This window comes from Sinocyclocheilus anshuiensis, unplaced genomic scaffold (assembly GCF_001515605.1).
Source record: "Sinocyclocheilus anshuiensis isolate Anshui unplaced genomic scaffold, SAMN03320099.WGS_v1.1 scaffold18, whole genome shotgun sequence".
NCBI lineage: Eukaryota > Metazoa > Chordata > Actinopteri > Cypriniformes > Cyprinidae > Sinocyclocheilus > Sinocyclocheilus anshuiensis.
This window is the reverse complement of record NW_015546047.1, coordinates 1,013,667-1,027,512: the sequence shown is the minus strand read 5'-3', so window position 1 is coordinate 1,027,512 and position 13,846 is coordinate 1,013,667. Positions and strand designations below refer to the sequence as shown.

Genomic DNA, 13,846 nt, shown 5'->3' with positions numbered 1-13,846 from the left:
TGGCTGGTGCTGGTACGGTGTGTCTTTGCGTCGTGGTGACAGGTCTCCGGGTTCCTCAGACAGTGTGTCCAGGTGTTTTTGAGAGAGTCTTGGCCATATGCATATGAGTGGTAGTTAATAGAACAAAAGACTGACATAAACCAATGGACCAACAAACAACAAATTAATATAATATGCAAATCGTAGTGAAAGCTCGTCCTACATGTCATGTTTCCCCAGTATTATGTATTATGTGCTTATGATCTGGTCCTACCAGGGACGAAGGGTGGCTGGTGCTGGTACGGTGTGTCTTTGCGTCGTGGTGACAGGTCTCCGGGTTCCTCAGACAGTGTGTCCAGGTGTTTTTGAGAGAGTCTTGGAGGATGATGACTCTCTTGTTCCTCTTGCTGGCTATCGCTGTGATCTCTACCTGCAGGACGAACACAGCATGAGTCCCAGCATGCACCTGTCCCAGTGTGACCTGACTTACCCATCTAGAGCCAGTTGACTAGACAAAGGTAGTTCAAAGGTTGATTGCGATCATCTCGATGCAGAAGAGTATAGACAATTAGGAGGTTATGATAAGCCCTGGTGAAGCATGGTTTTTTTGAGCAAACACAACTGCAGAATGAATTCATATTTTTTTAAGTTTCATCTTTCATCTGGACAAGCTTGTTGGCCACCTTTGTAATGCACTTACAAAGTTACTGCTCATATCTACTTTAATGGGGAAACACCAACATTTCCTAATGCCCACAACTGTTATGTTGTTGCGACATTTTCAAATCAGCAATAAAATCTGACATGGATCACATTTTGAATAGTCTCTTTTAAAGTTACAAAAAAGCATGCCTTTATTGAAAAGCTGAACTGAAAAGCAGGACTTTAATTTTTACAGTCGCCATATTGAATGAGGTGATTTTTTTCCAATTATTTTTGTATCTGGTTTGCTGCTGCTAGTATGCACAGAAATGACATACTTCACCTTTAAGCCTCATGACATGTCTTATAGCAAAATAACGCATAGCGTGCTGCAAGGATGACATATTTTTGTAGGCCAAGACCTAGAAATTAATTAGCATTTTAGTACTTTTAGATGTTTCCATTGTCCTGAAGTCAATGCATTTTATGAAGGGGTTTTTGGTTAATTGGATAAGATAAGGTTTGTGGTTAACACGAGATCAGTTTTATTCTACAACATAAAATACATCAGTAATACCTCCTTGTGATTTTTTTTAAAAGGTTTTACTTGTCTTGAAAAAGCTGGTTGCAAACAAGTGGCTAAATGGGACTTCTGAAGTTGACCAGGACATTAAACATCATCCCAACAAAGAGGTAAGCTCATTGGCTCAGTAGTCACTTTTACAATCACGCTGTTTATATTCACGCTCTTGCAAACTATTCTAACTTAAACTTTCATTGATTGTTTTTTAAAATAAAGATTGAAATAATTGTTGAAGCTTAATGGTGGTGACGTTGAAGTCAAGCAGCCTTGGTGTAGTTTATAGTCTATGTTTAGCTTTTTACTTAAAAAAAATTGTTCATTTGTGAAGATTATCATGATGAACAAATCATGTAAGAATTATAAACTTTTTTTCGGTCACAGATCTGCAATAATCTAAAAGCCAATGGAAAAATCCTATTGGGTTTTTGTTGAGGGAATCAGGGTGATGCTAACTTACAAAAATGCCTACCAAAATACGTCATCACTGCAGCGCTCTATTCTGTCTTCATTTATTTATCTAAGATTGGGACATTTTGGAAGTGGGAGATGAAAAAGCAAAAGCACAGTAACATTAGATAAACAGCACTTACTCAAAATTATTTACTTCATTCCTTATTTTTTTTATTTCAAGCTCCAAAAAAGTTTATTTCATTGTCTCCACTTTAAAAGAAATTATTACAACTGATCTGAAAGTGCCAAAAATATGCTGCCCGCATTTCACAGATATACATATTGGAAATATTTCAAATGCCATTTTATCAAATAGAAAAACAAACAGGACAGATCATTTTAGTACAGAGTTCAAAGTGAAGAACAAGCATTTCACTTCACACAAATAAAACTGATTAAAGGAAGTCACCACTGGAACTTTGAAAGAGGTGAGAAAGTACAATGTGTGTTTTTAGAGAAAGCAGAAAGTCTTCTTATTCAGAGTCCAAAGAGTGGAGGGGACAGTACATGTTTAGGAAGGGTCTGCGGTGTGCCAGGTACGTTATTACGGCTATCGAGAGACAGATGAAGGACTGCTCAAGTTTTTCTGCTCACTTCCTGAGGTGTCTGCTGTGTCTCCTGTATATGAATATACAAAACAATGGTAGTAATAATATTCAAAATAATAATAGAACAAAAATAAGAATTTAACAAAAAGTGGAGGAGAGACAGAGACAAAAAAAAAGTCTTGTCAGTCAAGTGCAGCAGATCTTCCAACCAAGCAACCAGCTTTTCTTTACATAATCGTACAAAAAATATATTGTTTATGAAGGATAAAAGCACTCAAAATTAAATAATTAAATCAATAAGTAATTAAACAGATATTACATGTACTGATTTATTTTGTATTTTAAAAATAAACAATTAATTAAATCTGTTATATGGGCACATTGATTTTGCAATGATAAAATTAATCAATAAATGTACCAATTTAATTTTTAATATTTGATTAAAAAAATTATTGTTAAAAACATTTTTATGATATCCACTTACATAAAACCACTGCATAAAATAAACCAATGCGTTAAATAATTAAGTTTTCTTGATAATAGGCCTACTAAAAGTTTGTATTTCCAGCAGGGTTATTATGGTTAACTAAAACTGAAACTAACATTAAAACCATAAAAATCGTAAATCATAAAAACATTTGTTACATGAAAAAAATATATTTACTGTATATATTTCAGCTTGTTGCCAAGGCAATTTCCCATTTTAATTTAGTTTAACTTGATGTACTAAAATAAAATACAAAATGCTAAAACTTTAACTAAAAAATACAAACTGATTCAAAATATTATAATAAACAATCATTTTTACAATAGTTTACAATAATATGATAGTACTATTGTCTCAATGATACTAGAGTAACACTGGTTTCAAGATATCATTGTTAATAATACCAGGCTTCATTTCCAAATTCTTATTGTTGAACCATGAATTTACAGACCCAGAGGGATTTTTCATAATTAAATTATTTTCAAAGGTATTATTTAAATGCAGTAGTTTTGTAAAAGTTTTCATTGAATAAATTCGATAATAAATTGAAATAAATTAATGATTTATTTAATTTATTTCATTCTTTAATTTAGAGTACATTGGTCCTCCATAACTCTCTGCACAGATTTATTTTAATATACTTACAAGTGAGGGATTGTTACATGTACTTTCCTAGCTACCTGTATATTGTTCAAAGCAACGATATTATCACTGCTTCCCAGTTTTTGTTCTGGACTTACCCCCGGCCCCACTGCTGCCTGGCTGCCCCTCAGTACTGACATAAGACTCATTGCCATTGGGCTCTGAGCTGTTGTGATTGGCCCACTGAGCTTCGTTGGCAAAATGCTGTGCTGTGATTGGACTGGGCGTGTCTGGGCTGTCAGAGAGCCCCGCCTCCTGCTGCTCCTGCCTCTGAAAGTGCTGCTCCACCACCAGCTGCAGCTCTGCACTCAACACAGGACACACAGCACAGCGCCACACAGTGGACACAGGCTATCAGCACAGGCGTGCAGTGTGCAGAACAGTGAGAGACCTCTGAACCCCATCCAAATGTATGACATCAATCAAAGTGCACTCAACGGGGCGGCTATGAAATGGAAAATGAATGACTTGCGAGATGTATGCATGCTATGTATCTCAAACCAAACAATTGTTCTAAAAAAAGACAAGTATTTAGTCATTAAAAGCATTTATTGCAGCTTTTAAATACTATACAGGTTTGTTTCAAAAGTTGGGCTTAGGGCTGGGCAATATAGCAAAAATAAAAATAGAGTTTAGTAAAATTAATGATATTTTATATATTAATAATATTTGATATTAGATTATATTAGTAATTTTTATAATATAATATAATAATAAACTTGCCAATGCTATGCTGTTTTGTGCATATTAGCAGCGAGCCACAAGACCAGTAAATATTGTGAAATTACTCTAATGACAAGCTCTTTAGGTAACATAATGGCCAAAAAATCTCATTAAAATAATAATGATATTCTCAGTGTTGCTTCAGTTTATTTCGTCAGAAAAAAAATAACTGTAAATATGAAAAATAAAATCATGAATGCTCAATATATCACCCAGCCCTAGTTGGGCTGACATCAGTTTTGATCAACAGCACTATATTTCTTGGTGACGAATCAAAGTAGAGAGCTAATGCACTGTAAGCTGATAGCTCTCTCATGAAGCAGGTCTGAAAACATCTTAAGAGCTTACTGAAATACCTTGGGGGAACAAAAAAAAAGAAGAAAATCAAATCAAGATACAAAACAATAAAAAGTAAATCAGGGAATCCTGAATAATAAACTACTGGTAACAAAACAGAACTGTGATCTACACAGAGACGATAGAGCGCAACAGATATAGATGAGTTTGTTTCTTCATCACAACAGATTTGGAGAAATTTAGAATTGCATTACTTGCTCACTAATGGTTCCTCTGCAGTGAATGGGTGCCGTCAGAATGCGAGTCCAAACAGCTGATAAAAACATCACAATAATCCACAAGAAATCCATGCACTCCAGTCCATCTTGTGAAGTGAAAAGGTGTGTTTGTAAGAAACAAATCCATCATTAAGATGGTTTAACTTGAAACAAACTCATCTACATCTTGGATGGCCTGAGGGTACATTTTCAGCAATTTTTCATTTTTGGGTGAATTATTTCTTTAAATATGTTTCCACAAGAAGCCACAAATCTTAAAACAAGGAAATGAATACTTTCCCCCTCTTTTTTTTTTGCTTCAAATCAAAGTATATAATATTATGATTGATCTCAGAGCTAGTTGGTTTAATTCATGGCTTTGAACTCTTAATTGAAGAGTATTTTGAAATCCCAATAGAGAAAGTGAATGGGGAAAACACTCCCGCAATCAAGAGCACTAAAAAGTGGGCGCTCAATAAACCGCTACATACACTCAGCAGTTTTACCCTGGAATGAGTTTAGCTCACCACTTTGTCGCTATCCAAAGCAATCTTCTCAAAACTTTTACCAATCTTTTCACAGACAAGAGACCCCTACTTACACAAATGAGGTTCTGACACCATTGAATCATGACTAGCCCACACCAGCACAGCACTCTAGCTTGGCATCACTGCAAATCAGATTGCTTTAGCTGTTTCTGCCCTGCACTGACCGAAAGGATGCTGAGTGTTCATTCAAAACTGCTCTGCCAGGCTGTCCATTTGAGGCCATCTCTCTAGAATGATGCATCTCTCTCTCCTCCCCCCACTCCAATCAATAACTCAAGCTAATGTGAATTTAGCACGTCCATGCCAGGAAATGGCCTTGTCGGACTCCACTGCTCTCCCTCCCCCATCTCATTGTCTTAAAACCTCGACTTTGTCGCAAACGTGGCCTGGCGGACAGTGCACATGTTTCGGCATGTTGCACGGTGGCACTTCAGTGCAGACGACCTGAGTTTGAATCCAGTTTGGGTCATTTCCTGCTCTCTACTGCCCTTGTAATTGGCAAAAAAATAAGCAATTATTAAAATAAACAAACTCTACTCTCAAGATTGCATGTGCACTGATAAAAAGCGATGTCTGAAGAAAGATCACACATTTGTCCCATGTGACATCGCTGGGGTGGCAGGGTTTCTTCAGGTTTTATGAAAGTAAATTTAAGACTTTTTAAAGACCTTTTCAAGACCAAGTAAAGAAAATTTAAGGAATAAATTGAAGGGAACAAGATACGCCAATACGTTTTCTAAATGTAAATGTCTAGAGTGCACACAATGAGTTGCATTAGCAACACTTCAAAGTTTGAAAATACAACTTTCAACCTGAATTTGATTTGATTATTGACATTTAATTAATAATAAAATTCTTAAGGCTTAAATAGCTCTGCTCCCAACCACTAAAATACTTTTACTGTAACTTCTGATCACACTGCAATAAAGTGATGTTTCCAGTGCAAATCTAATATTCTAAAATCAAGATAAATTTACTTGAGAAACATAGTGACAAGAAAAGAAGTCTTGGCTTTTATTTAATCATCAAACTAATCAAAATTAATTGAGTTTATGATTAGAACAAGAAAAAAGACCTGCCAACGGGGTCAGAAAAGTCAACTTAATTAAAATGGAAAACAAGTTTTCATAACCCATTAACAGATATTTGTTCTTGTTTTAAGCATGAACTCACTTAATTTTGGGAAATTTTTCAGGAAACAGGATCATATCTTCATTTTTCATTTCAAATAAAAGTATCTTAATTCAAGGATTTTAGATTTTGGAAGATATAAATTTTTAGCAATGTTTGCGACATTTAATGCCATGACTTTATGAATTTTAGACTTTCTGCTCTGATTTAAATCCTTTCTAAGGCCTTAATTTGCGGAAGGGTGAATTAAGACTTTTTGAGACATTTCGAGAAACCCTGAGTGGAAACCCCACAAGAAAAGAGAAACAGTGGCCACATACACACTGAACAATTTTAGGAGTGACAGAATCATTACAAGATTCAACACTGTATAAACTGCATAAACACAAATAAACGTAAATAAAATAACTGCAGCTGAAAATCAGGAAGGAGTGAACATTAAATGAAGTGCTATTTGACAGGAAAACTAAAGAATCAAAAATGTAAATAAAATCTGAAAAGTTGTTCACTAGATGTATTGCCTTGATCTGTGCAAAAGACTTTACTTTGAATTAAGTCACTGCTTATAATGGTCAAATCTTTCAGATTAAAATAAAAATGTTTTTTTTAAATGAAGAACTATGAATGAACACAGGCAGTGTATTGCATATTGTACAGTGGGTTTAAAGTCTGAGACCACATTGAAAATCAGGCATTCAGAATTGAATTTTAACCCATGGATATACAAATGTTTGGGATTCTTGCATTTTGAAACATTCTAAATAAGACATGTTTTAAACTTTGCAGTTATTTCTAGGCTATTAATCAAATCTGTGACAATGATCATGTGATTCTTAGATGTTCTTTCTTTTGTTGGAGCTCAAGATGCTCTTTTTGGATGATTCTCAAATCATGCTGGGAAAAACTGATGAATCTTCACTAGTGTACTCAGACTTTGGACCTCACTGTACATGGTTAAGAGCGGAGGAACTGTATTAATATCAGCGACTGATCCATAAGCACGTGCAGTGTGAGTAGTCTGTTGAGTGGGCTGCATGTGTGGGTCATTGGATGCAAAACGCCGCCTCCAGTGAAATATGTAGTGTGAATATTAATGGAGAAGATGGCATGGCTGAGTAAGTAAGTGTACTGTGGATCATACTGTACACACAGATGGCATAGACATATCATTCCTACTATGCAGTAACTTGTCATTGCATTAATATATTGTTTTTTAAAGAGTGAAATCATATTAGTAATCACAAATAGGAGGGAATTTTACATAATTTCAATACAAATTAATTTAATAATTTATGCCCCGATAATAAATAACTTATAACATGAAAAAGCTGGAGTATTATTTAGAACTATTTCAAATGTTTCATTTAAAAAAATACATGTTTTCTGATCGTTTTTAACATTTTTAACTGAAAATCAATTTATAGATTTATTTTCTGTGTCCTGTCCAGTATCACTTTGCATCCTGTTAGTCCTTTGTGAAATCCTTTTAAGTAACAAAAATCAGCTCCTTAATTACATAATACTCCAGAAAGTGACATCATTTTTGAGGGAAAACAGCAACACAAACATCAATAAGTACATATACCATCAATAAATAAGTACCAGGATTATTATCATTAAATAAACCAAAAACTAAAACCATTATATATATATTATATATATATATATATATATAAAACTTTTTTTTCAGCTAGTAAAAACATTTCTCATTTTTGTTTAGTTTACGCTAAAATAACAAAAATGAAATACTCTAAAACCTAATAAAAACGATATACTTTTAAAAAGCAAAAGCTAATAAAGATGCCAACGAAACAAAACTACTAAAACTTTAACTAAAATAAAAAAAAAATAATTATGAATATTAACAAAAAATAAAGTATAATAGTACAGTATATAAATTATCAATGGATTTGATGAAATCTGTTTTGTTCCGTGCATCACTATAATCAGAATCCGACAAGCTTTATTTGCCAAGTGTGCAAATAACTGAGATTAATAATTAAAAGCAGTATAAAAATGAAAAATAATATACATATAGATGGAGTAAGCAGAAGACTTATGTACAGATGTGCACATTATAAATAAATTATATGGCAATAATATATTATAAATATATTTACTTATATTAACTGTATAAATCTAAATATTAATTGGGTTGTTTGACTCTAAAACAATCCATTTTGACTGATACTGTACAGTTACAGTATAAAAACAGTATGATAAAATCAATATACAAAGGTATAGAAAAATTTCAAATGTAAGCTGTATCTTTAGCTCTTAATTTCCATCATCCAGTTAATTTCTTGTCATTATATAAATAATTAAATTAAACTTTCTGAGTTTGGCCTTTATTCTGAAAATCTGGTCCTTTTATAGAAATACTAAATTATGACAAAAGTATATTTGTGTTTTCAAATGTTACTGAACTCAAATGGTACTGCATAACAGGAATGATTCAGATGGTATGGTTAGGTAAGAGCCTGAAACGTCACATAATATGCAGATGGTGTATATGGTTGGATGCGGGTCTCATACCTCTCATGGTCGGTGGCGTGTAGACGCTCTGTTTCCTCTGGGCTGGAGACAGCTGGGCACTCTGGGCCTGGCATGGACAGTGGAAAAGCACAGCGTGAGAGAGAGGATCTGATTTCACACAGACTCTATTTCAGGAGCTTTGCTCCAGCAGGTAATCAATGGCAACTGCATCAGAGCTCCATCCATCTCATAGCAAACCCTCCACTGAGCATCATAGAGAGCTCTGCAGAGAAGCAGCCGGAGGCTTTGCTTACATACCGCCACGTCCACTAAGACGTCTGAAAAGAACACCGTGTGATGTCTGATACAGTGATGGTGGAGACAGGAGTGAGGGAGATCAAATCTAATGCTCATTTTAAGTGCTAGGGTTAATCTCTCATCTCTGTTATTGCTTTAGATACAGTACTCACCTCTGTTTGATTGCTTGTAGTCTGCTTGTCATCTCCTGAAGGTGAAAAAGAACAGGGGGACTTACTTCTAATACCATTTTAATGCTTTAGAAATGTAGCTACAAAGAAAAACTTTATTCTTAAAATTGTACTTAAAAAGTTTTAAAATTGAAAATAAATATATTTACATTTCTAATTTCTATTTCAAATAAATGCCATTTGAACTCAAAAATATCTATCTATCTATCTATCTATCTATCTATCATTTTGCCATTAATTATAATAATGAATAAAGATTTTTGTTTGCACAAGGAGTCTGACAGCAGCCAGTGCTGCACACAGAGATCTGATCTGATCTGTTTCTCATCATCCAGTCTGTCTGGAATGACATGAAGAAACAGAACAAACTGAGACAGACTCAATCCAGAAGAACTATGGCAGCGTCTTCAAGATGCTTCAAGAAACCTACCTGCAAAGCTACACTACTGTTAAAAGTTTTAGGCACTTGTGTAAAAATGCTGTAAAACAAGGATGCTGTCAAAATAATGTCATAAATAGATTTTCTTTATCAATTAACTTCTATTAACTAAATTAAATCAACATTTGGTGTGACCATCCTTAAAGCAGCTTTTGCTCTAGGTGCACTTGCGCATAGTTTTTCAGGTAGCTTTCTTGAAGCAAAATGAATTTTTGGAAATGTAAACTGATATTTCCTACTGACACACTACAGCAAAATATAGAAATAACTGACTTAAAACCATTTTTTAGCTGGTCAAAATACTAGTGTTCTAATAATTTTGGCCACCACTGAATATAGATGTAGATATATATTAATGTGACTTGTAGGTGGAATATATATACTACTGTTCAAAAATTTGCATGAAATTTAATACTTTTATTTAGCAAGGATGCATTCAATTGATTAAAAGTGAGAGTAAAGACATTTATACTGTTACAAAAGCTTTCTATTTCAAATAAATGTTGTTTTCAACTTTCTATTCAATAAATAATCATGGAAAAAAATGCTAAGCCACAAAAAAATAGTTTTCAGCATTGATAATTATTTTTTCTTGTGCACCAAATCAGCATACTAGAATGACATCCAGATTCATCCAAATCTAATGTACAAACATTCTTCCAACGTTTTGTCTGAAACATTTTTAAGTGTTTCAGACAAAACACTTATTTTTCTAACATTTTTAAGTGTTAATACTTGTTTCAGAATGTTTAAAGAACATTTAATAGTAAAATTCACATAATGTTTGCAAAATGATTAAATAGACTGTTCCCTTAATGTTCACATAGCCAAGAAAAAACATTTTTTTTACTTTTTTTCTTTTTTAATGGACATTTTAATGTTCAGACTATATGTTTTCATTTTAGTTCAGGGACCACAACAAGTTTTTTGACATTCAAGTCACATCTAATCTGTAAGATTGGGTCACAGAAACGTCTGCGTGCTTCATTTCTCCTGAATTTCTATCTCCACAAATTCTGTTAAAGGACACTAAGAGCAAAGCCAAATTTAGACCAATTATATCTTGACCAAGAATGGCATGCGTTAGGCGACTAACAAAATTAGATTTTACATTCCACTCCCAAGTTTCTTTTTCATAATGCAAAACTGCTTTTAGGGGGCCGACCCATTTCTTTCCGCGATTGCACTAAGAGAGGCTTATACATTATTTCAGATGTTATGAAATGTAGGGCTATTTGTTCATTTCGAGACTTGAAAGACCAATTTATCTTCTAGATCATCATGTTTCTTTCAGAGCATCTTACAAGTTCATGCATGCTCTCAAAGCTTATGCGCCTTGAGTTTGACTCTGTCATCCCTGCATGAAGTGTTTGGAGCCCATGGACTCCAAATGATTTCATAAAATTCTGGAATGCTCAACCTTTTTTAATTGGTGGATTTTGCAGTGAAGATCTGGAACATTTGCAATCTGGTATAATTGGAAGGTTGTTATTGCTGTAGCTTCAATAAAACAGAATCATCAAATTATTCTTTATCATTTTGTCACAGATTTTATTCCACAGAATTCTTTTTTAAGATAAAAATATGTTTTATTTAATACATTTTATTTCATGTTTTTGAAAGAAGTCTCTAATGCTCACTAAGGCTACATTTATTTGATCAAAAATACAGTAAAACAGCAATTTTGTGATTTTTTTATTTTTATTATTTGAATATATTTTAAAATGTAATTTATTCCTGTAATTTATTCAGTGTCATTACTCCTTCCTTCTAATTCCTTCTAATGTGTTGATTTGGCACTAAAAAAACATTTTTTATTATTATCAATATTGAAAACAGTATTTTTGTGGAAACCATTTTCCTTTTTTACATGATTATTTGTTTAATAGAAAGTTGAAAACAACAGCATTAATTTGAAATTAAAATATTTTGTAACAGTATAAATGTCTTTACTGTCACTTTTGATCAATTTAATGCATACTTGTTGAATGAAAGTATTAATTTCATGAAAAAAACATACTGACCTAAAACTTTTGAACAGTAGTAAATATTTGCCACCAAAATATCTTCAGATGTTACTGCATTCAAAATTATTAGTTAGTTGTATTTATTTAGAAGAAAAATGCACATGTGTCCTGTGTGAATTAACTTGATACATCCACTAAAATCAACTTAATTCATTGCAAAAATGGTTTAAAAAAAAAAAAAGTGAAGTTATAGTCATGACAAAATAATTTGCTTGTAAATGCTATTTAGTTTGAAAATGAAATTCATATATTTTGGAGGGCCACTGTATATATTTAACATATGTGATCCTGGACCACAAAACCAGTCATAAGGGTAAATTTTTTTAAATTTATCTAACTAAATAAGCTTTCATTGATGTATGGTTTGTTAGGATATAGGACAATATTTGGTCAAGATACAACTATTTGAAAATCTGGAATCTGAGGATGCAAAAAAATCTAAATATTGAGAAAATCACCTTTAAAGATGTCCATATTAAGTTCTTAGCAATGCATATTACTAATCAAAAATTAAGTTTTTATATATTTACGGTAGGAAATTTACAAAATATATTCATGGAACATAATCTTTAATTCATATCCTAATGATTTTTGGCATAAAAGAAAAATCGATAACTTTGACCCATACACTGTATTGTTGGCTATGGCTACAAATATACCCGCGTGACTTTGTGGTCCAGAGTCACATATACTGAATCGTTTTGAATGTAGTCTATGTTTTGTATTGTACTTTCATACAATGAAAACTATGTAGTCAGAGGACTTTATGCACCACTACTGGACTGACGTTACACTTGTTTAAAGTGGAAAGAAGAATTTAAAAGCCCCTGATCTCTCTTAAAGCCACTGAGCATCTTTATTCCTTCACCTAATAGCCACTTAAGACTTTAAATGGAGTCCGAGCAAATGCTGGATTATGACTCCAGACCTGACGTTAAGTAGAACCAGAGGCACACAGTGAACCACAGTAGCCAGAAGAGCTTTCTGCTTTTATGGGCCCACTGGCTCCACACACGAGGACCTCGTTACAAAGATGTATCGCACAAAACGTCCCTGCCAAAGCCACAGGTTCTGCTCCATGAATGCTGCACTAAATGACCACTCTAACCACAATAACAAGCCAAGCCGCTCTTCAACTTCATCTTCTGCTCGCGGTTATGTGGTGCCCAGTTTATGACAAGCAGCAATCATGTGACGCAAGTTCATAAAGCTTCAAAAACTTTCTTTATAAGGGACCGATTCCAAGTGTTTTGGATCAGAGGAAGAAATGCCAGCCAAACAAAGAGGTGCTTGTTTTGTGAATGCAGCTCTGTGCTTCCCACCTCCTCAACACGCTCCTGCGATCTACATACAAAATCAGCAGGGGAAAATAGGCAGCCGTTCTCCGCGCACAACCGCAACGCCACAACAACCACCCAGTGATCGTCTGCATCAATCGGGAAAAACAAACAGCTCTGAAATTAACAGCACTTCCCAGTCATTTGTCAGGTTTGAATGGCTTTGCTGGAGAGCATGTCATCTCTGTTGAGTAAGACCTGGCAACCGACGGGAGACAATAAACGCTCTTAGTCAAGGGAAGCTTGTGAGCTCATAACAAGGCCCTCTTCTCAAGCAGAACTGGCAGATGGCAATGCTGGCTCCAGCGAGGAGGTTTGGTTAAGCTTTATCAAGAAAACCAGCCATCTCTGCCAAGTCAAACACAAGAGTATGGGCACATATGATATCTGTGAGCTTCCAGCCAAGACTAGTCCTGAACACTCGGATGAGGTGGATCATTGCTATATTTATTCACTGGTATTGAACCATTTATGAAGACACTCTGACACTGGATGTTTAAGAAAATATATCACTGATTCTTGAGACTCAGGACAAAAACATAAGACATCTTTACCTGTCATTAGTTTTGAAAATACATATTATCACTGGAATGTTCGTAATACATATAAAACACTTCATTTTATTATATTTACAGTTTATTTTAGCAAAATTATGACATTAAATATATCACTCACAACCCCTAACATCACCTCAAACCAATTATTTGTACATATTAAAATAATATAAAATATAATATAATATAATATTTAAAACAGTAATATGTTAAAAAGTTTAATGTAAAAAATATACCTG

General features: G+C 33.9%; 1 protein-coding gene across 3 annotated transcripts in view; it reads right to left on the bottom strand.

Moving 5' to 3' along the window:
* Positions 1-1,649: 1,649 nt before the first annotated feature.
* Positions 1,650-13,846, bottom strand: part of LOC107699022 (protein phosphatase 1 regulatory subunit 1C-like) — an 18,560-nt gene continuing 6,363 nt past the window's right edge. For all 3 annotated transcript variants that reach the window (XM_016500180.1, XM_016500177.1, XM_016500178.1), the window contains 4 exons: positions 9,233-9,267; positions 8,823-8,889; positions 3,430-3,633; positions 1,650-2,272 (listed from right to left, as the gene is read on the bottom strand). In XM_016500180.1, coding sequence (XP_016355666.1) covers positions 2,205-2,272; positions 3,430-3,633; positions 8,823-8,889; positions 9,233-9,267 — 374 coding nt within the window. In that variant the 3' untranslated portion in view covers positions 1,650-2,204. The remainder of the gene's footprint in view (positions 2,273-3,429; positions 3,634-8,822; positions 8,890-9,232; positions 9,268-13,846) is intronic.